Below are 26,091 nucleotides of genomic sequence, written 5' to 3' on the forward strand. Positions count from 1 at the left end.
TGCCGAGTTTAATAGCTACTGAGTGTGTACTACCGCAAACGTCCCGTCATATTTTGCAAACGCTGATTGCGTTTTTTGTAATGTGTAACAGGGCGTGACTTGCTGTGAGATAAAAGGGTTTGCGAAATGTAAAAGAAGCGGGCGAGAGAAGCCTTAGAAAAGTGAAGTTCGTAAAGAGTATGTTTTGAATCGTGGGCGGCAGGCAGGCGGCACGCACGCGGCTTCAGCGGCGCATTAGGGTCTCCCCGACGTCGCGGAGCTATGATTTCAATTATTGTTTGATGTCGTTATTTCTCTTGTGTTTATTCAGGCCGCGTTCCTCCATTTTTTACTTCACCCTTCTCCCTTATTTGCCCGTACAAACACGGCAGCGGAGGTGCGCCGCTGAGCTTCAGTAACTGATATGTTTGGCGCTCGGGTTGAGATGTTTGAACAAGACGCGGCTACCAGCCGAATCGAATTGAGTGCAGTTACTTTGAGGTGCTGTCTGCCGCCGCTGAAGATTTCCACGCAAACGTCTCGCGCATTACGTTTGCTAAAAGATTTTGTCAACTTTGTGGGATGCAAACACTTGATTCAATTGCCTTGCCACGTGAGCGTCTTTTTCGTTTATAAAAGTAAACAGATAATCTTGTTTTTACATAGAATTATTGGATTAACTTATTTTAAAATAATAAATTATATTTATGAAATAACAATTTTTCTTGAGCGCATTGTGATAAAATCACTCTATCTATAGGTACATTGGTCAATTAGTGTCAAGCTTATTCTGTGCTCGAAGGTATTGAGTTACTCATGGGGTATTTGTACAATAAAGTAATTACGGAATTAAAATTTCTCTTTTTTTCCTTATTGTGTATTAAATACAAACTCTAGACGAGACAGCATTATCATACCAATATTTCAAAATTAAGTTAATCAACCATCTATCACAGTCTATGTAGATATTATTATTCTATGACATTATTTCTGCCAAGTTTTTTTACGATTATTCCTTATAATGTATTTGCTTTTTGTAGTTGCTTTTGTAGTTTGCTCAATCTGTGTTATTTGCCTGTACCTATGTGTTATATTGGTGACGTGTGGTTCCCGGCACCAATATCAAATAGGACCACTCCATCTCTTTCCCATGGAAATCGTAAAAGGCGACTAAGGAAAAGGCTTATTTACTCGGGATTCCTCTATTAGGCGATGGGCTAGCAACCTGTCACTATTTGAATCTCAATTCTATCATTAAGCCTAATAGCTCTAGTCTGCCCCGCAAGGGATATAGACGTAACTATATGGATATGGATTTATTGCAAGTAAAAGTTCCGTACTTTCATTATTTTGCGAGGACTGTCCGGTCCGGCGCGTGCATTGTGCTTATATGCCATTGTGTGTGACACTGAGATCTTAATGGACCGCCACACTCCGGCGACGCGTTACCAACGGTAACTCCGTTCTACCTGTGTCTGCCTGTTACATTTTTCTAAGTACTTTTAACTTTTTTTAAGGAATAGTATCGTATGTAGTAATTTTAATAACATATATGTAATTTTGTGTGATACATATCCATCAAACAGTACCTACTACTGTACATATCACTAGTAATTATTATAAAAATGTCTTTAATTTTACCATAAAAAAATCACAATTACTAATATATTATTCGAAAACATTATCAACCACACAGCATTAAATTCAAGACTCCGTATTTTGTCTAGAAAGCAGTAAATACTAAGTGCATAAAATGAGTAACAAGATATGACAAGCTGAGTGAGCCAAGATGTATGTGGCGGGCTGCACTAGCGTGATTCACACCCTAGGATTGCCGACACCTGCGTCTCGAAACACCTAAACTAGGCCAAACTAGCATTTATGACCATCACACAAGCTTCATTTCCGCACAGCATAGTTATCAGAAACGTGACTGAAAATGGAAAACCCGTGTAATCCTTAATTTGAACGCTATAGAGTGTATTTTTGTTGTGTAGTGCTAGAGCTTTTGAAGGCACCGCTATAATTCAGCAGCAAAAAATAACAATGGTGGCCGACGAAAGCACTATCGTGAACTAGAACGGCGCGGGAGTCGCTTCATCATCGTAACTGCATGGAATCTGACGCGGAGTAATCTTGCGAAAAGATACGGAAAGCGATGCAAGTGTGTATCATTTCTTGGATATTTTTCCTATAGAATTTATTTAAATTTTGAATGTCCTTGTTTATTAATTTGTATAAAATTATGATTGGTGGTTCAAATCCTTATTTTCAGTTATAAATCCAATAAATCTACAAGTTATATATTTTCTATTTACAAGCCTGCATAAATCACTTTTCATAAAAATTATACGTATGTCACATTTGATTTAAAGAAAAAGATTATCTATTTTGAGTATCTTAAAAATGGCTGATATTATTGTTTATATACGTATTAACACTTAATAATTTAAAACTGAAACAGATTAGTTGATACAACACGTAGGCAAATGTTGCAGGCAAGTTGCTCATTCTTTCCGAGGACAAACGTCCATAAGCTCTTGCAGTTGTGGCCCAACTTTTCACACAATAAATAGAGTTCACAAATACAAATTGAAATAAATATCGCGAGTGTATGTACTTTGCATGTCTAATCGAATCGCAAAGGGTTGACAAATTAAGCTATTTCTACCCGACTTCATATTTCTAGAGAAATAATGTATGATATGATATGTGACATTAAAAAAGAAAAACAATATAGGTACTTACTTTATCAAAAGGTTATATTTAGAGACTAGGAAATTATTTTCAGGTATTCTTTTTCAAAGTAATAACTACATGTTAAATTGTTACATTTGGCATTGTATTCTATTCCGAGAACCAAAATACTACCTACAAGAAAAAATATTATGATAACCGGCAAGCACGGCAATGTAAACCATCCCGCGAACACAATAACTTCAGTTGCGAAAGTAAACAGGGATTGTGTTTCATTTCATTAGCGGCTGACTTATGTTGGTTCACTTCATTAGCAATGCTTTTAATGAGATTAAATTATTTGCATGTTATCGCGGTCTCTATTCCAGATTATGGCCGGTACAAATAAAAATAGGAAAGATTTATCCGCGCTAATGAGTTCCATTCGCTTTGTAGCGGTCACGAATCGCACACCGCAAATAAGCTAGCATTCTAGCTATTCAGCTTTAATCTATGACGCCGACACTAATTATATCGAGTTTCAAAGGGCGTGTTGTATAGTGAGCGTGAGACGAGTTTAAAACTGCCAGACAAAGAAATGTAAAAAGCGGATGCCAAGGAAATAGCTGAAATTTCTCAAACAAGAGTTTTAGGGCGGCCGTAGGACTAGCGGGGTGTATCCGGTGACCGCTCCGGGGTGCTCCGGGAAATAATGCCATTTCCGATGAGGGCCCGCGGGGCGTGTCGACAACGAGATTAGGGAAAAAGACGGGAATTTAATAACACCACAGACACACGTCTTATGGCAAACAAACAACGCGAAGACGCTCCTTCATGTTTTATCTTCGTGTGTTGGTAGGTACTTCTCGATGGATCTCTTTGGGATTATGGTTTTATGTTCCAATTATTAAATAATTGTTGTGACGTGCTGATACATTAAACGTTTTAGAAATTTATAACGTTTTAATAGAAAGAGGTCATCATGATAATCTGGGACACCCTTTAGGATGTTGATATAGCCTAATTAGAAATCGTTCATTTGATTTTCAATGGACTTTAAAACAGGAAGAGGTTCTCAATTAGATCGTATATTTGTTTTGTTATCATTCGAAAGGAACGGATGAAATTCCGTGTTGATCTTTTAGTTATCTAGTTATTAGGTCAATGGTGGATGATAGAAACTTGGATTAGAAAAGGAGACGGTTTTCATTTCTTTTTGATAAACTACAGTTTTCTCAAAAAGAAAAATCTTATCCACCATATTCTAACAAAGAAATCTTTTGAAGAGTTGTTATTTTTGTCAGGATTCACAATACTCCCATACTCTATGGCACTCAATAAGCATTGCAGCGATAAAGCGTCTTGAATAACTCGAACTTCAGAAAGTTGAATCACCTCTCGACGCGAAAGATCTAATGGCGCTGTGAAAATTCAAAGTGGCTTAACAATTTAAAAGCAGTGGAGTTTAAAATTTGCGACCGCGAACGCACGTGAGCGCTTGAAAAAGCGGAAATGCGGTAAAAACGTTTCGTGATCGTGCACGTGGGCACGTGACCGGTTCGCCATTCCGCCACTCCCGACTGCCGATAAGTTAATTTTAGGGTCCGTTCCCGCATATTTGAGCCACAGATTGGTGGCATATTGATGCCATGATTCGATAAATCTATGCTTTGTATAAAGAGCGAGACAAAATTTAGGACAATTAATAAAAAAAATGTTTCATGTAACTAAACACAAACGTTGACAATAGAGAAGTAAGTGCACGTTAAAAAAGGTGTTATTCTTGTTTTGAATTTTTTATTTATTTATTTATGTAGGTATGTAGAATTTAATAAATGTTAAGGTTCATTCACAATTTTAGTCAGTTTCTTATGAAAAAGCTTTAATAAATGGACTTGTAAATTATATATTGTGTATATAAAACAGTGGGATTGTACACGTTGTCCAACAAAACTAACAAGTTCAGAAAGTTCAGATTTTTATGACAATGATTTTGATTACACATACAGGAGCAACACATTCTTTTAACTAGTTGCAAATTGCGTTTATATTGTATGATTAAATTGGTACACATTCGTGATATCCCCTCGACCGCATTCTTGAGTTCTGCCTGTCCTACACTGTTGGACAAGTTCGGCAAACTCACGAGAATAGAACCAACAGCCAAGTTTCCCGTCTTTGTGCCGGCCGTGACTCCAAGCATGTCGGATGGAAGCCGCGACGGGTTGCACGCTTCACTCCCGATTGTGAGTGTACAAACAACATAAACACATGCAAAATAGTTTCGAATTGTATGTTATAATTGACATACATACGTGATATCTCATCGACCCCAATCTTGAGTTCTGCCCGTCCTACACTGTCGGGCAAGTTCGGCAAACCCACGAGAATAGAAGCAACCGCCAAGTTTCACGTCTTTGCGCTGGCCGTGACTTCACGCAAGTCTGATGGAAACCGCGACGGGATGCACGTACTAGTAGACTATATTGCTTTGTGATAAGATAATGTGTAACTAAGGAATAAGTTCGTGTATGTATCATTTCATATATTTGAACTTCTTCTAACTTACGGAGCTAAACTGAGCTTTGGTACATTGACACAACTTTGACCTAGCCTGAGATTTGTAAAAGATTAGAGCTGGAGAACAGAGAGGTATTTAATAATTAAAATTACACTTTAGACCTTCAAAATCAGTTAGGTACCTATTTTTATAATCGTATATCTTGATCAGTGATTGATTTTAAAATAAAATATTAAAGCCTATAGTAATTTATTGCATATTTGGACCTTTGCATCTGCACAACAGTGTACAACTTTATCCTTATTGCAAATAAGAAGTTCTTATTTAGAGTGACACATACCTATGCCTTAGGGAAATTAGTCTTCATTTCAAGAGCTTTATTTTTCTTGTTTATTTAATGTTAAAAAATTTTTGAGATATAAAGTCAATGCATTTAAATACAGGGTCTGTATATAAAACGGCTTACACCAATCTGCTAATAAACTAGCTTTTCCGCGGATCATCTTAATTAAAATTGGACGTAAGTTATAAAATAGCCACTGCAACGACTGTTTGAGACTACTTTGATTTTCATATTGTTAGATTAAGTAATGAAGGCGACCAAGCATTTTCAGTAAATACTCCTTATCATATGTATATGTGCCTTTAGCACACTACATATTGAGCAATTTAACATCAACTATATTGAGATTGGGGGTGGAAGTTGGCGTCGAAGGAGCAAGTTTGTGCGTTGAACCGCATTTGTCGGAGCGGGTCGCAACTTCTCGTCTCGATTAGCGCCGACACCAACTAACTCTCAAAATATCGAAGCTCTGAATTGATCGGTAGTGTGCAAACATGATGCGAAAGAAAACTAATTTGCTGCCTCTGTACAGTGATTATTTTAGTGGTTGCAAGCAATATAGATGTAATTAGATTTAGCTTTAGATCTTTTAATGACTGTATATTTGAAAAAAATGCTACGTGATATTATTAAAAAGCAAGTTTTGAAAAGGAAAAAAATAGAAAATGGTTTGCATATATACTATCGATTAAATGGGTCAACTCGAGAATTCGACGCCCAAAAATGTCACGTCATTATCCGTTACGGGGTAGAAGGACGCGATGTTACTCTTAGCACATCGTCGAGCTAGATAGCTTAATGATTGAATTATTTTGAATTTTGCACACTGGTCTTTTTCTAATAATATAACGGGAAATAATGTTATTTTGTGGTGACCGGTTAACCGACATCTGAATTTTACCACATGCTAAAATTGGAAAAAATAAACTCTATTTATCTTCGATTTCTTTTATTCGATAGTCTGTTTAGTCGCCAAACTATAGTCACAGTCATGGGCATCTGCCGCGGAATGCGCGAGGACGCGCGGAATTTCATTTCGTTAGTGGCGCGCCCCAGCTGTGCTCGTGGATTCCAGTGGTCGCTTAATCCTGCCGGTTATTCAAGAACCTTGAGAGGCATATGTATTATCTTTTTTCTCTTTCTAAAGATTGAGATCTTTTAGATTTACCAAAGAGGAGAAAGAGAAGTTTAGACATATGACGTATCAATATACGTGAATAAAGGCCATAAAGCGCTGGACCGTAGTATATATGTTGCTTCTTGAAGTTGATAATTAATCGTACTTTTTACAAATTAACTAACCTGTTTTTTGCGTTTCTACTATAAAATATGTATAATTCATAACGGCATTATGGCCGCCTTTCACATATATTTTTTTGTGCAATAAAGTTTTATATGATATATAAAGTAAATTAAATTTTTAACGCTAAATTACAGCCTACGGTGTATTGTAAGTCTTTGCTTAATAAATATTATCAGGCAAACGGCAGCCAATCGTTTGCTCATTCATGTGCTATTTTTGATTTTGTTTTTTTCCTCTTTATTCATTCACAATTTCAGTCACTCATAAGTTGACGGTCCCATCATAAAATCAAGTAAAATATGCGTACCATATTACGTTAAGTAGGTACAGGAAACGCAATTTGCGTTAAAAGGAAGACTATGTAATCTAATTGTGCCCATCCTTTATATTTTTCAGCAGCCCATTACAAGTTAAGTTGAATTCATACAATATTCAGAAACTGGATTAACAAAACGTGTTGGGATTCGCATATGATTTCTTTTAAATTTTTAATAGCAATAACAAATAGTTATTAATCTGAAGAACTTGCAGTTGCGTTGCATTATACTATTTAAAAAAAATAAAGGTCCAACGTCCGATATAAAATAAAGGTATGTTATGCGCGTTTTTTTGTTATTAGTCTTTTAGTTGTTACTTCTACATTTTCTAACAGTGTTATGCGCACATATTTCTTCGAATTTTATAGTTAAAAGATATTTCTGTTAAATATGACAAAGCCTGTGCACATGGCTTCGTAAAATTTTCAATTTGTTCCTCTTTTCGTGAATCCTGTACCTCTAATAAATAATATTGATGGCATTCCTCGATGCTCTCCAAGTATTGTGACGGAAGGTCGCGGCGCGCCGACGGCGACCGGCAACGGCTTCCATAATATTGTGTTATACTTTATCGAATTTGCATGTTTTTACTGAATAACATTCCTTTGGCGCACTCGAGATCAAAGGCCAGGGCGAAAGTGATTTCGCACTGAGTTAGTTCAACAAGATTCAGTTTCCCCCTCCCCCTATCCGGCTTCTGAATAATTTTGATGTAATAAGGAAAATTGTAAATGGGCATTCGACTCTTGATATTTTATACGGGCTCCCGGCGAAACTTCACTCTTCTGTTTACACGTTATTATAATGATGTGAATCGGCGCACGTGACCTGTGTTTTACGACCACCAAGTAAATGGAATCTTGTCTGCTTTATTACAATGGCTTGTTTCGAAATTTTCTATTATTCAGAATTCCATTGTAATACCAGTAGTGTACTTCTAGTTTAAAAGAAAAAAGCCTTTAAATCAATCATAAAAATTATTGTTTTTTTTTTTATAAATAGTTGTTATAGTTATTTTTTTAAGATCAAAGTGCACTTAACAACTGTTGTTTCTACTTAAATATTAACAAATAAATATGAATTTCTTAGTTCGATTCGGCTTAATTCTGTGTTTTATGTATTCTATCAGTATAAGTCTCTTAACACAACTTTTTATTCGAACTCAAAAATAAAGTAACCTTGTGATGTATTTTTTATTTTCCATTACCGACACTATCAAATATTTATAAGGGAAATAACATTAAGAAAACGCCTCTTCTTTATCTTGCATGTATGTTTAATGTGTAGATAATCTTTTGATCACGCCTCCCGGCTGTGCTCGGACGCCGTCCGCTGTCCCCCTCTTGCTAAATAATTCCCGTAGTCCCGTGAAATTGCTCAAGAACAACTTAATCGATGCATCACGTTTTTTGCTCACCGTACCAGATGTTCTTGCTAACGCTTTCCCGTTTTGTTTTTCTTAAAGTCTGGGTGTGATTCCCCTTTGATAATGTTTTTTTTAATTATAACTGCATTCATAATTACATAATCATGTTTTTATTCCTTACTGGGAAGGAGCCAACAGTTTCAAAAAAGATTGAAAGGCCTAATTCTGCCGAATGGTTGAATGATGGAATTGAAATATCGCCTAAAATAAGAAGCCCAAGTTCAATTCCATCATTCAACCATTCGGCAGAATTAGGCCTTAATTGATTGGCTTTTACAATCTGCACGGGATTTAACAGCTGGCAATACTGTTGTTTTTTTCTTCGCTAGCAGACCACCATGGCAGCTTACATTTGATAGGAATGTGCCCTTTTATTATTCGTCTTATTACCGATTCAGTTTACATTTCTCAATTTCATACACGTTTCAGGGTTAATTCTCCTAAATATCTGTATGTGTCTCTAATTGCATACAATTGGCTGCATTAGTGTAATTCGATCTTAGAGCGGTTGATTCGCTCGCCTTGTCTTCACGCTTCCGCCACTAGGCGTAAGTAATTAATCCGCACCTACATACGGTTTCGGGGTTCACTACCGAGCTAATTAGCGAGTGTTATGTTCGTATTAACATGTTAATCGTATACGCTGTACGTTTGTTCGACATTTCCATAGCTTTAGCAACATTTGAATCTAATCATTTGTAGTGTAATGTCATTTGATGTAATTTTATTTGCAGAATATGTTATTATTTTGATGAGTCAGCAACCAGCGACTTTTTGAATTAAATTCCATTTACAGCTGAACGTGGCTTTTCAGTCTTTGCGGGACTGTTGATTTTGTTGACGCCGTAAGAGATAAATACGTGATTATGTGTTAGTATGTAAAGTGAATTTCGTTTCAACGCTGAGACATGTGCAGCGACAAAGCCGACACGAAACGGCATCTCCTTACACGCCACAAAATAAAAACGTGTTTCTCAGTGAATATCGATTTCAAATAAAATTGCAACCTTTTCAGATAACGAGGTGACATTTCCCCTTTTCCGGGGCCCGTACACCCTCTTCGCACATTCGGAATTTATCCACCGAAATAAGCAGATAACGAACCTAATAGTACCTATAGACGAATAAGGATAGCGATCCATGGATGAAACTATACGCAGTCGATAGCTTTGTAATCTATTAAATTTTTTTTTTCAAATATGTCCACTTCTTAATTGTGCTATCACAGTTTCTATATTGGGTAATGGTACTGACAGTACCATTTTGTCACCTAGATACCTATAGTAAATAATGTTTTTAGAAGTATTTGGCGGACACGATTACTTAAAATAAATACATGTAAACCCTCTGAAAACATTTCAACTATAAAAGCTTATTATAAATTAATAGGTAATGCGTGAAACTTGCTGTTGCGATCTTTTGAAATACCATCAATTTATCCAAATAGTAAGGAGTGCTATGGAACAACAGCCTAACGTATACGATTGGCCGTCTATGGACGAATAATATATACGATTGGCCCCGCGCGACGGCTATTGTCGACACTCTTGCTACGCTATTTTGTCAGGATTGCATTTGAAATATTATACGCGCTACGTGGACCAGCAATTTCAAATAGCTGCAGTCTAAAAATAAAGATGTAATGACGTATTGCATCGATGCGTTATAATTGCAAAAGGTCGATGTGTTTTTGTGTCGCGGTTTAAAAAAATATTTATACTGCATAGTTTTTTTGATCAGAGATTAAAATTTTTTATTTTTTGATGAATGAAATAAACTTGAGGAACTACTCGTATATGATACGAGAAATCTTTTTCTTTCCTTGGCGTTTTTAAAAGTTGCCTTTCTTTTTTTTAAATTGATGTAAAGTGCCTTGTGTTTCCAGGCACTGGAATAGGACTACTCTATATAATTCCAATGGTTGTCGTAAAAGGCTTATTAATTTGGGATTTTTGTAATGGATGGGCTAGCAATTCTATCATGCAGCCATACAGCTGAACGTGGCCTTTCAGTCTTTTCGAGACTGTTGGCACTGTCTACTCCGCAAATGATATGAACTTGATTTTATTTATGTATGTACAAGTGTATTTATCACAAGGTTAGCGGTAATTGCTCGTACACGAGGTTTGTGGGCACTTAGCGTTGCTATTTTGTCAGGTTTCGGGCGAAATTGACGCTGTTGTTGGAACGAATTGTGGGGAACTCGTATTTTCAAGTTTGAGCAATATTTATTACTAACTGGGAGAATTATTACATTTGCAATCTAAAATTATTAAAATTGTTTGATATCGAATTGATATTCCAATAAAAATCATTTATTAAAGATACACATATATATATATATAGGTATAATATATAAATATATATGTATGTATGTATTACATACTTACATAAAATCACGCCTCTTTAATAAGATACATACTTTCAGAGATTTTATATAAGGCTCCTAAGATATATATAGACAAGAATTATAAGATAAAGTATAGAAAAATCCAATGTCTAGTTTAGTATAGAAAAATGACAAAGATTGGTATGGTTCCTATCGCGTCTTAATTCTTTACAGCGTAGACATAACCAAAAGTCAGAAGGTCACGTTAACTGTGCGTGATAAATGCAATTGTATTAGTGTATAATAGTGTATAAAAAGCATAAAAATTGTAACAGAGAAAGCTGAAAAGCTGCAATAAGTCGAATAGATATCGGAACAGCCGTTTGCTTTCAATAAGCCCCTAATGATGTCCGCTGGGTACTTGTTGCGCTGGTAACTAGATAGCTCTAGACGGAGGTTTATTCCGCTATGTACACCTGGTTCGGCCCAGTTGACTTTTTAGTATTAAAGACCTAATAAAGTGTGACAAAAATAATTGAAGCTTCGCGCTCCGAAGCAAAAAGGTGGAGGGTGGTATCACCCAGGTCGATATAGAAGACTTTTGTTGAAAATCGGAAAAAGCACAAGAAACACACAACATACTCCATTTATTCACCTCGGCGAACTGAGAGGTGAACAAATTATTCCATTTGTGCCAATATGTTTTCCAAAGTGAATTGAGAAGAAGTCTACTTCGTTCACATAAGTGCACATAGTGGAATAAACTCCATACAGATGTTTATGCGATATCCCAGTTTGCACCCAGTTTATGTCCCGTGTCGTGCTGTTACTTTATCTACTTACCGTTGACTTCTTAGTGTTTTATAAACCATTTTTATACTCAAATAGCCCATTATGGTTTGTACAGTAAATTTTAATAGATTTTATACCTTTTGACTGCGGCTTTACTGGCGTTTACGAAGTCAATCTGTGTAATTTCTTAAATAAGTTGTAAACTGTGTTGACAACTTTGTCTGACAGCTAACATCATTTTTTTATCACGTACCGTTCATATCATGGTATACCTATAATAAAGGATATTTCAATTGAAGCAATTAATTTAATTTACAACCTATGTCATCTTTACTCTTATGTAAACATGTTATTTTGTTGTTCACAGGTTCTTCTATTTATACCACTTCTCGTTCTACGCGTACCACTACCGATTCAACGGACAGTACAGCAGCCTGGCTCTTGTCACGTCCTGGCTCTTTATACAGGTAAATATGTATATTTTAATAGATATAATTTAATTCTTTATTAGAATGTTTGCTAAAATGTCTACTATTGTCAGTATCTAATTCCGCTAATGATCGACCATAACAATGAGATTTGACAACATCAATTTTATGTAACTCTCTCAGAATCGATTATTGTTCAAATTATTAACTCAAAAAGTTTAGTGTTCATACTTATCAGTATATTTTCAAACGAGTCTTTGCCTAACGATATACATTTCCCAAATTAATCCCGCAATGTAGGAACGTTTTTGACAAGTCATTTACATCCACGTTCAAAATGCAGGCCTGTTTGTATGTACTAAGCCACTTTGATGTGCGGCCGCGGGCGACTCGGTCCACTTTAATGGATAAACTGTTTGTACAGAACGATATATTAACTTTCCACTGCCGTGCTCCAGTTATTAATATCACAGGAGCAGAGTTTTCGGACTTAGATGCAAACGAATCGGTTGGATCTGCGAATCCAACGCATTATTAAAATTGTTGACGCATGTTACTTGCGAGCGGTTTTGAAGTAAGACTACAGTATGTTATAAAGCTTCGTGCATTAATATATGACATTTATTCATTCGTTTATACTCATAGATACTTATAGGTTGGTTACATATCTATCTATCAGATGCACTAGTAATTTAAATCTAATTGTTATATGTATTTATAATAAAAATCTCCACCATTTTACTTAATCCATAGAATAGTTAGTAAATTTATTTTCGGATTTCCCTATTGTCATTATTTAAATAGAATGATGACTTAGCTGTATTACGTCCGTTAACATGATATGATGATTATCTAAATATAAAGCACAGAATGTAATTCATATTATCAGAATACAAAAAATCTCGATCCTTTGTCAATATTTCTTTAGGATTGCTACCGGGCTGTACGGTTTTTGCTTTGTGATAAAATATCAAATTATCATCTACGAAATCTTCAGCAGTCATAATATGTACTACTAACAAGAGAATTACTCGCATAATTGTAATAATATGATATCTTTTAGATAAATTCCCAACATTCCTCGTCTGATCAATAGGAGGGCGGCATCGCTAGCGGCTATTTCGGACATTGAAATTCTATTTTCATGTCAGATATTGAAATTAGAAAAATAATACTTATTAGCGCTGTCATTTATTTTTATATACGGTATACAATATAGAAGAGATTGCCATGACATTTTTAATAATAATTTTAAAATTAAAAATTATTTTTTAATAGGCTTAAAAAGTAATACAAAAAGATACAAATAATATTTATGCAGCACCTGGCAAAAACTTTATTTTATCATCTTTTTCATCACTTTTTAATGAACATTATTTTAGTATTGAAATTAAGACTTCTAAAGTTCTAACGTTTATGTGAGAATTACTCGTGCTGTCGTGCATACGTATGCACATCGATCAATATCACACCAGCTTGACACAGTTCGAGGAACCCCATTCACTATCTTCGCGCCCTGGAACTTGGGGTCGCAGCATTTGCCAACAAATCACGTCCCCATACGTTATTGTGACCGAGTCGTACACTTGACGGTAATCACCCCACAAAACTCAACTTTACTGTCTCGGATATAAAATATAACATACAGGAACGGACAGACACGACGCGTAATTCATTATATCAAACCGGTTTTGCGCTGCTTTTTATATTTCTATTTTTTGAGGATATGTTTTTATAAGTTTTACAGAGAAAATATGAGATGATTTCGCTCATTATAATGAATCATTTCTTTGAATTTCCTATCCCTTTTGCGAGTTGTTTTTAAAGGAAAATGAGGTTCACATTGAACGTTCAATATAATACAAATGTTATAATTATAATATATACTTTGTTACTTCTGAACCTTTTGTACATAAGTCTGCAACAGATTGATTTCGACAAAATAACTGAGTCCTTTTTGATGTTTTTCGTTACAAATGAAAATACAATTAATATAATAAATAATATTTCTTGAAACCGGGACAACTTGTCATGAGTCCTTCATGGACTCGAGTTTTTTGAGGAACAACGGGTCTCCGATAAGGATTTGTCAAATATATCCCGAGTACATCCGGGATAATATCCGTGCATGTAATATTTTTCCGGTTGCCCCGGGCGCTTCCCCACGTAACCTTTGCCCGGAGTTTGCACAATGACGCATTTTGGTCATATCCGGGCGAAGAGTTCCTTCAGTTTGATTTGCGACAAAATATGGCTAGGGTATGGTCGTGGCGCACTTGTATATGAAACCGTTTTTTGTTTAATTGTACCTACATGTTAAACGGCTTCGAATTGTAATTATTAAATTGCACTTATAATTCCTTGAAGATTAGATTTGCGAAATGCGATGGCCTATTTTAATTTAAGACTGTACTAGGTATTTCAGTACGCCTGGAATAGTCTATCACAAGATTAAACATCATGTCTTAAATTTTTCCCAGGTTAAATTTCAAGTAAATTCTATCAATATCTGTCCTAAAATCTAGAGATACGCGGACTAGATTTTTTTTAAATAGCCTACTAGTATTACTAGTTTTAAAATTGTATTCATTGTACAGTCACACCTTTCCTCCTGTTTTATTGTATGAATTGATACTTATGGATTGAGCTTTGTGTCCCGGTGGAATATTTCCCGGGACATGGTGCGTTACACGGCGCCGTGTAATATTCCCGCCTCGCCCCGGGCCTCGCGCCGCACATACCGGGATGCCGGTCATTCCTGGCCACAACAATTGTGGTCGTTTTTATTATTTTATTATTATATTTGTGTAGCACCTAACGTGAGGGCGTTTCATTAGATAGGACAAAACAAAGATATGAAGTGAATATTTACACATGATGGCTTGTGTTTTAAAATTGAGAAAAAAAGGGTTTTATAAGTTTAACAAAGATCTACATATTTTGATAATTTAATCAGATCAAATTGATAACCACAAAATTATATGATAGCTTTCCTTTGATTTTTGGTAAAGAAGTTTCTGGTATACTAATAAAAGCTGGTATCCGCGAACGGAAACGATTAGTGAAAAGGCATACGAGCGACTTGCTAATGTTAGGGGCGGCGCAGTCGTCCACAGTCGCGTCGATTTCCGGCCGTGTCGCCGTGCGGAAGTTAATAACACGCCGGGCGGACCTCGGATATAGCCGGTCCGGCCCGGCCCGGCCCGTTCACTGAGAAAATACTCTCGTAGTGTGTGCAAGGGAGCGATACGTATTTTATGATTTCGTGCTTTCAAATCATAATTAATATAATTATACCACACAGGACATATAAAGGGTACTTTTCAAGATGTATATACATAACTATGGAATTACTTTCAATAAATTAAAAGTAATTTATGTTCATATTATTTAAAACAGATAAGCTTTTTCAATTGGCAAATTTAAATAAACGTACCTCATGTACGATTTATCTGCTTTCTGTTCGAGGAATGCATAAGTTCATCAAGTACGTGCTGCATTTCCTAAATCAAATTCCCTGAAAACACATGTAATACATTAAAAACTAAGCCGGAAAACAGAATCAACAGCAACGGAATAATGAAAACGGGATTGTTAGATTAAAATACAGAAAGCATTCAGCGCCGGGGAAGAAGCGCCCGAAGCGGGGCGTAGGCTCCGGATTACAGGGCTGGCAGGCGGCGAAAAACAAGAGGCCCCTTCGGAATGCAAAGTGAGGGCTTATCTTATAATCATCGAGCGTGTCAACTTATTAATAAAAATCATATTTCATGAGGTAGTCCGAGGCGGCGACGCGGCCTGCATAACGTTGGCGCCCAACGCGGCGCTCGCCTTACATTAATTTTAAACGGGACTTGTTGACAGGACTTAAACTAGGATCAACGTTCAATTAATTGACTAACTTGCCGTCCTCTTTATAATTTCTAATATTAAGATTCACGAGCAAAGCTAGCGCTCCATTATTGCGAGGCTTAAACGTACTTCAGCTAATTTCTGTCAAGTCCTAAATCAACAGGAAAGGCCCGCCGTCATGGAAACACGCTAGTGTTGTAATCTTCCAGATCTCTTGCAAATTACAGTTAAACTTTAGTTAAACACACTCAGCTGCTTACTTTGTGGTGTATTCAGCTTACATAATTATATTACAGCGGTTATTCCCGGTATTTTGGAATGGAACGTTTGCTTAAAATTTTCATATATAATTGTTATTCGGAACTGAGATTAACATTTGTAAATTGAGAACTTGAAGTAATTCATGACAAACTAAAGATATAAACTCCTATGCATTGAATTAACTCGTCATGTTATTCATAAATCTTTCCGAATACAATTGACATTTAAATTCTATCGCTATTGCTAAACTGCTACAAAATATTTGCAGCGAGATATACAAATAACGAAACTTTACAAAACAAACATGACAGACTTCGCAATTTAACTCTAGATTTATTTAAAAGAGCGATGTTTTTCTATCTAATTCGTTAGTACCCTCAGTGTCTACCTCGGGATTAGTTAAATGAAAAAGGGAGTCTTAAAAAAATCACCCGGCGAATGTTCGCCGGCGTCCACTGCCTTTGCATTTTAAATCAAAATAACTTTATTTTCGTCAGAGTTTCCACCGTCTTGGTATAATCAACGCCCGCAAAGTGTTTAAGACAATTTTGCGGCTAAAAAATTTATCATCACAAAGGATTCGTCCCCTTTGAAGTGTATGGATACTGGGCAAAGATTCAACGACTTAACTTCAGTTGCTAGGTATATTACACACGGAGTAATTTATTATAGACTGGCTTTCGCCCGCGGCTCCGCCGGCATGAAAATATTGTTTTATACTTCATCTATGTATATTTCATGGAGATCGGTTCAGTAGTTTTGCTGGGAAAGACGGACAAACAAACATAAAGTCATACTTTTGCATTTATTATATACGTAGTATGTATTTTTAGTGTAATTTATTTATTTATTGCAGCGAACTATCCCAAAGAAACATCGCTAATAAAGTTTAGGTAAATGTAAAAATATTCTGCGTTTGAATAAATGTTTAAAATATATTTAGTGGTAAGTTTGTTATATCTGATCGTGGTAGTCCCTTTTAATCTTTCTTTAAGTATTAGAAATCTGCGATCTGACAAGATGCTTCGTATGAACTGGTGCCTCAGTTGAAAAAGTAAAATAAACCTTAAGACATCATTTGACATTCACAAAGATTAACGTTTTAAATGTTTTCTTAAATAATTTTCCTTTTAAGTCAAAGAGATTGTAACCTTTCACCTGAATCTCTGTAATCTCTTTGATTTTTTTATTCATCTATAAAAGACTATATTTTTAACAGAACCAACTTTATATTCGCGTCGATCCGGCGTAATCTGCTACAAACGATCTGAAAATTGATAAAAAATCCCCCGTTTCCATTCACACACATAGCTATCTAACAGCGGCTGTAAATCTCAAAGCGACCGATTTAATGGACGTATAAAAGGGCATCATCTCTGTCCATTAAATACCTTTTAAACGTTTGATCCTTTTTTATATTTGCAGTGGTGATGATCCGCGGACGCGCCGGACGGAATCGGGTCGCGTTAATTAAACCATGTGATGTGTGCCGGTAATATGGACACGTAATCCTGCTGATTAGAAGTCACAATACAATCAAAGGAATACGTTCAATAATTTTGGGCCTATTCAGGCAGAAATCAGTTCTTCAATTATATATTCAACTAGAGTTGTATTGGTAATATAACTACATTCAAGATTTGTATTTTTTGTAAAAACTTTTTCAAAGTACGTATTGACTAAATGTGTACCATTAGGATGCATTCTGTACTTTCTAAAAATATATTTCGCTTATAATGATAATGCATTTTGCTTCGTAACTTAAGCGACGTCAAAACATGAATGTAAAATTCTTTCAATTTGACGCGACGCTTGCGCGGAATAATAAATCATGGAGGTGTCGCAACTTGTCGTCGCCGGCAACCCGTTACACCAGTACTCGGAAAAAATCAAAACGAGGGGATCTCAAAATAAAATTTCAAATAAAAGTTGAGTCCGGAGCGGTCACAAGTTTCTTAATTAAAACTTACGTCGGACGTCGAGAGGGGAGGGAACTTTGACCTAGAAATATATAAATAAAGACGGGACTCGACACCGTCACGAGGTGCTCATTTATTTGTCTAAAGGAGTTTTGCTCAGTTCGAAAGACGTGTCTCATAATCTTCCCGCGTCTGTGCCCATATAGCACCCGCTCCCCCCGCACCCCACCTATTGGCAGCTTATCTCGTTACCGTTTATTTATTGCCGTACGTTTGCTTCGTGGATAACACACGTTTCTCTCGTGTACTGCAATTTTATTTTTAAGTTTTAATGTGAAATATTTTGTTACAGCACTCTATGCTCTACTTCTTCCATCATTACGAGTTGCCCGTAATACTACAGCAGGCGCAGTTGCAACAAATTCTCATGCGGTCACATCGAGGAATGGGTATGATGGGCTTAGCAGGTATAGCAGCAATGGCGAGCGGAGCAGCGTACCACGAAGCGCCTGGTACTGGCACCGGCACGCAAGCCACTCCTCCAACCACGCAGTCGACGACGCAAACTGTACAAAACACTGCGCAGTCAACAACACAAACCTCACCCTCGGTATCCACTGTCCAAACTAATACTACTCATACAGGGGATGTGGTGCCAACGAGAACCAGCCCCCCAGAAACAAATGTAATAGGTACCAATACCTCTACGAATGAACAAGACGAAGTTGCCTTAGTTACGCCGATACCAATTGAAAGAAGAAATTCCGACAAAGATATATCTAGCTCGCCTAATGGAAATCGAGATATTAAAATAGAAGAAATCGCAAGACAAAATTCTAAGGCTGAAAATATAATTCAGTCTAATAATACTTCTGTGCATACTATTGCTGATATTAGCAATGAAGTTTTGCCAAGCGCAGCGAATGAACGCTCTGGCAACGAAGTTGGAGGTTCGACGTTAGATCGCAGACGGAGTAGATCTGCTGATGAGACAGAAGGTAACCAATCCTTGGTGAACAACGAACCAGGACCCTATTGCGGGTTCGACTATCTAGACTAGTACAGTACATACCTAGTGAAAATATTGTTATAGTTTCATTTAGTACTATGTATTTAGTTCTATTGTCAAGCGAAGCTTATGTGGAGGTTATTTGAGTCCCTGTAGATACTAAATAAGTACTACATACATTATATAGATGTAAATGATAAAAAGCAGAACTTATATTCAAACAGCTATGATTGAATACCTTAACTAGATGGAAAAATAGCTTCGGATTAATTAGAATGGTTAAAAAGATTTGGACATTAGTGTTGTAACTCAAATACTTGATCACCAAACACTTTTTTATTCATCGTCAGAATATAGTTTTTAACTTTGTGTATAACTCATTAATAAATTGGCTATTGTGCTAACTTGTTAAATTCATATTTTTCAATACAAAGCTCATGAGAGCATCCTATTTCCTGATGCTGAATATTTAATTGCACCTTCATAATCAACAAAATCTGATGTACTTAATCCGTTACACGGCTTGTAAGCATTACATATGAGAACATGAGCGAACCATAATGTCGTAATATTTTATCTCTTATTAGTCCAAAGTTATTTGTCTAGTTATTTTGCCTACACATGTCACAACAGTAATTCGTAATCCCAAAGTATACATGTTAGTTTTGGCATGAACTGTCGGTATTTCAGCAGTTTCTTAACTATTTTTAAGATCGTTTCTTCCTTATTTCATTGGAGGAGTGACAGTGACAGAATCTTTACTAATATACCTATACGATTACTTGTACTTTTTATCTAAGAGTCTCGAACTTAGGGACTATCTTAATCTGTTTGATTTAAACCATGTTTATTTTTTGTTAATACTTACTCATAACACAATAATGAGTCGTTAATGCAGACATGACATCCCCAGCCTGATGAAATGCTGTGTTGATGCTAGCATGTGTGTGAGGGCTAAAGAAGTGTTCTAATTACTACAGGATTAGACCCATAATGCCAAATATGCAAATGGCGTCCAGGTTTAAGCCAAATCTTTGAAGGCTTATCAATTTATCGCTCAGCTATGCTTGGAATGCTTAGATTTACTTACATGCAGTGCCAAATTATTAATGTCTCAGAACACCTAGGTATATAGAGTAACTGATTGATTTATTGAATTGTTTAACCGTTGGATATTATGTTTGCTTCGCGTCAGGTTTGGTTGCCATATAAAGCATTTCGTTTCACATGTAGGTTCATTTATTTCGCCTTATGTTTACGTACTTATATTTTTAATTCTGTGGCTTTGGCATATTGCGTATATGGCATTATGCGTAAGTACAACAGCAATAAAGTTTCGTAGGTTTGATTTGATGAGGTGATTGTAGCGTTAAGTCCATTTGCCGCGCTCACAAGCAGCAATGTGTAAATATACATCTAAATACGTTAGGATTTATTAAACTGTAACATAGAGTTTGTAATTTGTTACTTTGATTATGCTTTAACAGTTGCAGGAAGATGGCATACTCTTTTCAGTGATTTAATTTAATGCAATAAAATATTTTTCTTCATGTACTTGTTTTATTTAACTACTGCCTCTCGTTTTGACTTGGTCACGACAACTGACTGAATTGACTGAGTAGTAAATACTGTAAACATTATTTTTAAAATAGAACGAACTATTTCTCAACATAAGTTAGTCATGCTATCCTCTGAGTTCAGGATAAAGACGTAAATTTTCTTACCAATTCTATATTCTTTTTATAATTTGTAATTGAATATTAGAACTGAACAGGGTTCCGATTAAAAAGCATAAGAGACATTTCACATATTTTATTTTAATTATTATGCAGTAAAACGATTAACTTATTAACTGACACATTCAATATTGACGTCAAAATTACTTATATTTAAGTTTACCATTGCTTAATAAGCACAAGTATAGAAGAAGTGACGCATTAGACTCTACTGCTGAATGTTCTTCAACGAAGTCAATTTTACATTTTATTAAAAAAAAACAAAACAGCAATACAATGAATAAATTTACCAGAAAATACAAAGAAGATAATGAAAAAGGGTTTTATGTTAGAAGTTTTACTCAGCGTTAATTTAATTACATACTCGTATCTTAAAGTTAGCAATAAATGCAAGAAAATATATATATATTAGAAGTACATTACAAGATTTGAATAACGCTTCGAAGTTATATGAAAGAACAAACATAGTAGTGGTGTCCAATACACAATACGTTTCATCGACAAAAAGTTTTTAATTAGTACAAGTAATATAAAAAGGAGTCTCGATGGCCTGTGGATTTTCTTTCGCTTCACTGAAGAAGGATGTGACGGCAGCTCATCCTGTGAAAAACAAAAGCTAAATTATAGTTATGCCAAAATTGATCACTTGTTAATTTTACTTCTACTGCAATCTTTGAAATTACTAAAAAGCCGTTGAACTCAATTTTTATATTTCGCGACACGTTTGATTACAATAAAAAATTCTAGGCTGTGTGATATCTACCTAAATGAATAAAAATATGTATACCCAAGTAAATGTTTCCAAAGTAATGTTCGAGACTTAAAAAATATAGACGATACTATATAATTAAGCTAAAATACAAAAACACCATAATATCTGAACCCATTGCGTAGTACGAAACATTGAACTGCTTAAACGGTCCGATAAAGAAAAGACTTTGTTTTACACTAGAATAGAAAAGATTTATTTTCAAAATTGGATACAAGGTATCACTTATTGACGTCACATCACTCTACGCGATTCTCCTGGAATGAGAGAGATCTTCTACCTCTAAAGAGAAGAGCCCGGGGTGTGCCTATGAGTAAGTCAGGGTTTTAGACTTCATCTTACATTATGTGTATAAATTTATCTCTTACCATGTTTAGGTGGTCAGATGATAGAAGCACATGTAGACGAAACGAACATTCGCTGAGTGCCATATATTCAGCAGTCCGTGCTTATAAGCTGCGGAGAAGAAGAAATTATTAAGGTGATATCGATTGTCATTAAAACTCTGTCACTCTCATCTTTACGAATTCCTCATCAGATTTCCTGCAATTGCCTTCAAAGTTCGCTTAAGAATACATAAGCAGTAAGTAAAACTTTACATGCTGTTACAAGATTAGGTAAAGTTTGAGAGCTGACCTGTCTGATACAAAATATTTTTTATTGACTGACCAACAGGCCTTGTTATAATTTGATGCATAAGTTGTCGACGCTATTGCCATTAACACGCCTCTTCGGGTGAAGCAGATGAAGTGGCCCTATTATAATACCAATGCCTATACAAATTTACACATAAAATAAGTTTCAAAAGAAAATTTGTTCGTTCTGGTGAGTAGGTACACTGACTTCTAATATTCCGAAAATCTATTCCCACTTTCATCGTTCATGAGAATGCAATTATTGCTTTTACCTTGCTACATCTGTCACAGCTGAAGAACTTCAGAAAATCATCGTCACTAAAAAATATCACATTAAAAAATTATCGTTCATTTAAATATTACTGTCCATAAACTTAATTATCACTGGAGCTGCGAAAATCTATCAAGACGCTTGTGACGGCGCTTCGATAGACCCCCTTTGATCTGTTCAACACTGTGCTCGGGCGATGAGTTACAACTTGTCAGCTACGTGTATTCTCAAGCAATAACATCTCACAATGTGTGTTAATTCCCCAAGAATACGCGTGACCTCCAAGTAAATTCGTTTCTTCTTTTCTTCTGTCTTCTCTCTTCTTTCTTCTTCCTCATCGTCTACTTACATGACTGCACCCTTAGATTGAAGCTCCACGCAAACCTAGCACGAAGCAAAATGGCTCATGCTTGGGTTGTATGTTTCGATAATCTTGTGTTTACTTCGTAAACAAGAGTATGCAGTTAAGTATGTAGAATTTTATGTTGAACATATCGGATGTCACTCTTAAAATTAGGTCAGTACATGCTGCGAGTGGTGCCGTTTTAAGATTGTTGCATAACAAAATTTTGACCTCGACAAAATCTTTGCTATTTTACAATGTGTAAATTGAATTATCAAATTACAACTTAGGAGAATTGTAATTTGATCTAGCAACAATTTATCGAAAATTGAAACACTGTTAGCTGTTGTACTTTTAACGTACGTGACTTCTGGTGAGCAATACCTTCATGAATTAATAATTAAATACCTGATATTAAACATTTCATTAATCAAATCTTTTTGAATTGCTCAAATGAAGCCACACACGTTTTCAAAATGTATAATATATTTTAACATGTAATTACACATCGCATTCTCTATCAATACAATATTCTACAGTACAATCTAGTTTCTGTATTAATTCAAAATTCATAATTTAAATGATTTTAGAGCTTTAAATTTAAAAGACTAAATGTAACCCTAGAGCTTATATTTGAACCATGTAGTACAGAAACTTTTTAGAATCGATACACATCAAACATGATTAGAGGGTAGTAAGTATTCAAACAGGATTTTCCAAAAACATGCATTTTATCATAAAACATTTGTGTAGAAAACTAAAATAAATAAAACATCAGTATGTATCAGTAAAAAATAATAATATCTACTAAAATATTATACAATCTACATATCTACTAAATTATTTTACAATCTACTTAAATCAATGATTACAAAAAAACTGATCAGGTACTAGAGGTACATTCGCATACGAAAATTAAAACACTTGTAGAACGTTACAAAAACCAAAGACGAGCACTATTATTTAATACGGAAAAATATAAGACTGTAGAAGTAGTTAGTACTTGTAAATGTATTGCCGCAACTGATAGTTGTCACAACCATCATCAAAAGTATTCGTTCATGTCACAACTCATGAGTTTAAATTAATTTGACAGCTTTACAACCGCGCAGAGGAATGGGATGCTGGACACACATTCCCATAGTTTCACGTATGTACAGGCATTTCTACAGTCTCATATTATTCCGATTTCTACAGGCACAATCAATATTTGTTTATACTTATCTATTTCCGAACATCCGATGACCCGGGCCGGGTGGAAGGGCAGTAGGACTAATCGCCGAGCCCGGTGCGAGGGCACGCGCCCGGCTGTCGGCACATCCGGCTGGATCCGGTAATCCGGCCCGGACACGACGGATTTGCTGGAACGATACAGACAGACTGATTGTCGAGATTAAATACCGTACTCGGTTTTGGAGCTGGATTTCTATTAGCGATAGGAAAGCTCTGGTTTCTGTTAGGAGAGCTTTTATTTTCTTAGCTAACAATTTCTTTGATTTGTGTATAATGATCCAAGTTTATTTTTATCTTGAAATATTATTTTATATAATTAAAAAATGACTAGAACGAAACAAGTAATTTTCAAAAAGTAGGGAGTCCTTTTTTGAGTTAACAAAGCAATAAAAGATGAAAGTACTTAGTAGTGTGCTTCGGTTCAATAATGGCATGCAGTTTGAAACGAAAATAAATGAAAAATTAGAAAAAAAATACTTAGAAGAATACTCTATTTTTGATCTTACATACAAATATAATCATACAAGTCTCTCCTTGGGGAAAGGATAAGTAGACTACATAAATTCTTCTTCTATCTTCTTTCCAATATATTTTATTTCCAGTACTAACTAAGTATAGTTTTTGGCTAGAATTCCTTATGTTACTCAGATACTTCTACTTCCAACGATAATACTTTTCCGACAAATTCACACCTTAAATCCGTATTTGTAGCAGATCTCTACAATCGGGCATCAAACGTCTGTGTAAAATGTTGACAGCACAGAAGAATTACCTTTGAAAATAATCCCGTGTTACAAAGACTGTAATTATTTTCAGTTTCAAATAAATTTACCGATACTCATAAAGAAAATAAATGAGAAATCTGTCTTATACACGGCTAAACCACTAGAACGATTTTCGTGATTTTTATTTACTTAGTATATTCAGCATAAAAGTTGAAAAAGCTTGTTAATAATAAAATAATCGTTATGCCAAACAATAAGATATACACATTCCCGTGAAATTTTCCAAAATTATTCGCCCATCAAGAGTAGAACAGTGAAAAATTATTAATCAAAAATGTAAAAATAAACAATAAATACCTACCTCCATGTTTTCCTCTTGTGTAGTTTCCATATTTGGTGACGACGGTCTTACCCAGCCTCCGTTATCTGCCGCTCTTTGATCCGCATCTCTTTGAACTCACCCTTTGTGCTCCTTGTAACCTGCACAGACGATTAAGATACTTTGAGGACACTATTACCAACAATAGCCAGTTAAAACCCGGTTTTACAGGGAATCATTGTGAATTTAACTTTATTTTTGTTGTACATGTTTTTCTATAATCGAAGAAAATAAAATTCTTAAGCCCAATAATCGTATTCAAGTCGTGCTTGGTACTAACAAATTATGATATTTATAATTAATTACTTTTGTACCAGCAATAAACAATGTAACATTGAGTATTAATAATTATGAGTTTAGATGTAGAATCCATACATAAGTACATATATTTAAATAATTCTGTGGTGATTTTATGACATTTGTCTTTGGTTTTGCTGTAGTCTTTATGATAATCAAATGTTATAAAATCCAAAATACCTGTAAATATATAATACCTGTTTTAATAAAGTTTGGTACATTGCTTAATTATTCCTCAGAAAGATAATTTTAATTTGTATATTTCATTAGGTATCTTAATTTTAATATCAGTAGTTGCAGTCTACTCGTATCTCGAGAGAAAAAGTTCGCTTCAAAATATACCCAAATGAAATTCACTCATTTTGAAATTTCACAATATTACAACGAACGAATGAATGAATAATAAGCAGAGCTTGACTAGCGTGAAGCTGTTCGGAGCAGACTGGGTGAACAAAAAGTGAACAACTCTCATAAATATGAACGACAATTAGATAGTGCTGTCTGCAGGCCACCTGTTGGAACTGTGGAAACTTGCGAGAGGATAATAC

The 26,091-nt window shown here is 35.4% G+C and overlaps 1 protein-coding gene across 2 annotated transcripts in view; it reads left to right on the forward strand.

Moving 5' to 3' along the window:
- Window positions 1-20,705, forward strand: part of LOC106132760 (membralin) — an 89,353-nt gene extending 68,648 nt beyond the window's left edge. For both annotated transcript variants that reach the window (XM_060949529.1, XM_013332282.2), the window contains exons 10-11: window positions 12,054-12,153; window positions 18,499-20,705. In XM_060949529.1, coding sequence (XP_060805512.1) covers window positions 12,054-12,153; window positions 18,499-19,206 — 808 coding nt within the window. In that variant the 3' untranslated portion in view covers window positions 19,207-20,705. The remainder of the gene's footprint in view (window positions 1-12,053; window positions 12,154-18,498) is intronic.
- Window positions 20,706-26,091: the final 5,386 nt, after the last annotated feature.

This window comes from Amyelois transitella, chromosome 19 (assembly GCF_032362555.1).
Source record: "Amyelois transitella isolate CPQ chromosome 19, ilAmyTran1.1, whole genome shotgun sequence".
Lineage (NCBI taxonomy): Eukaryota > Metazoa > Arthropoda > Insecta > Lepidoptera > Pyralidae > Amyelois > Amyelois transitella.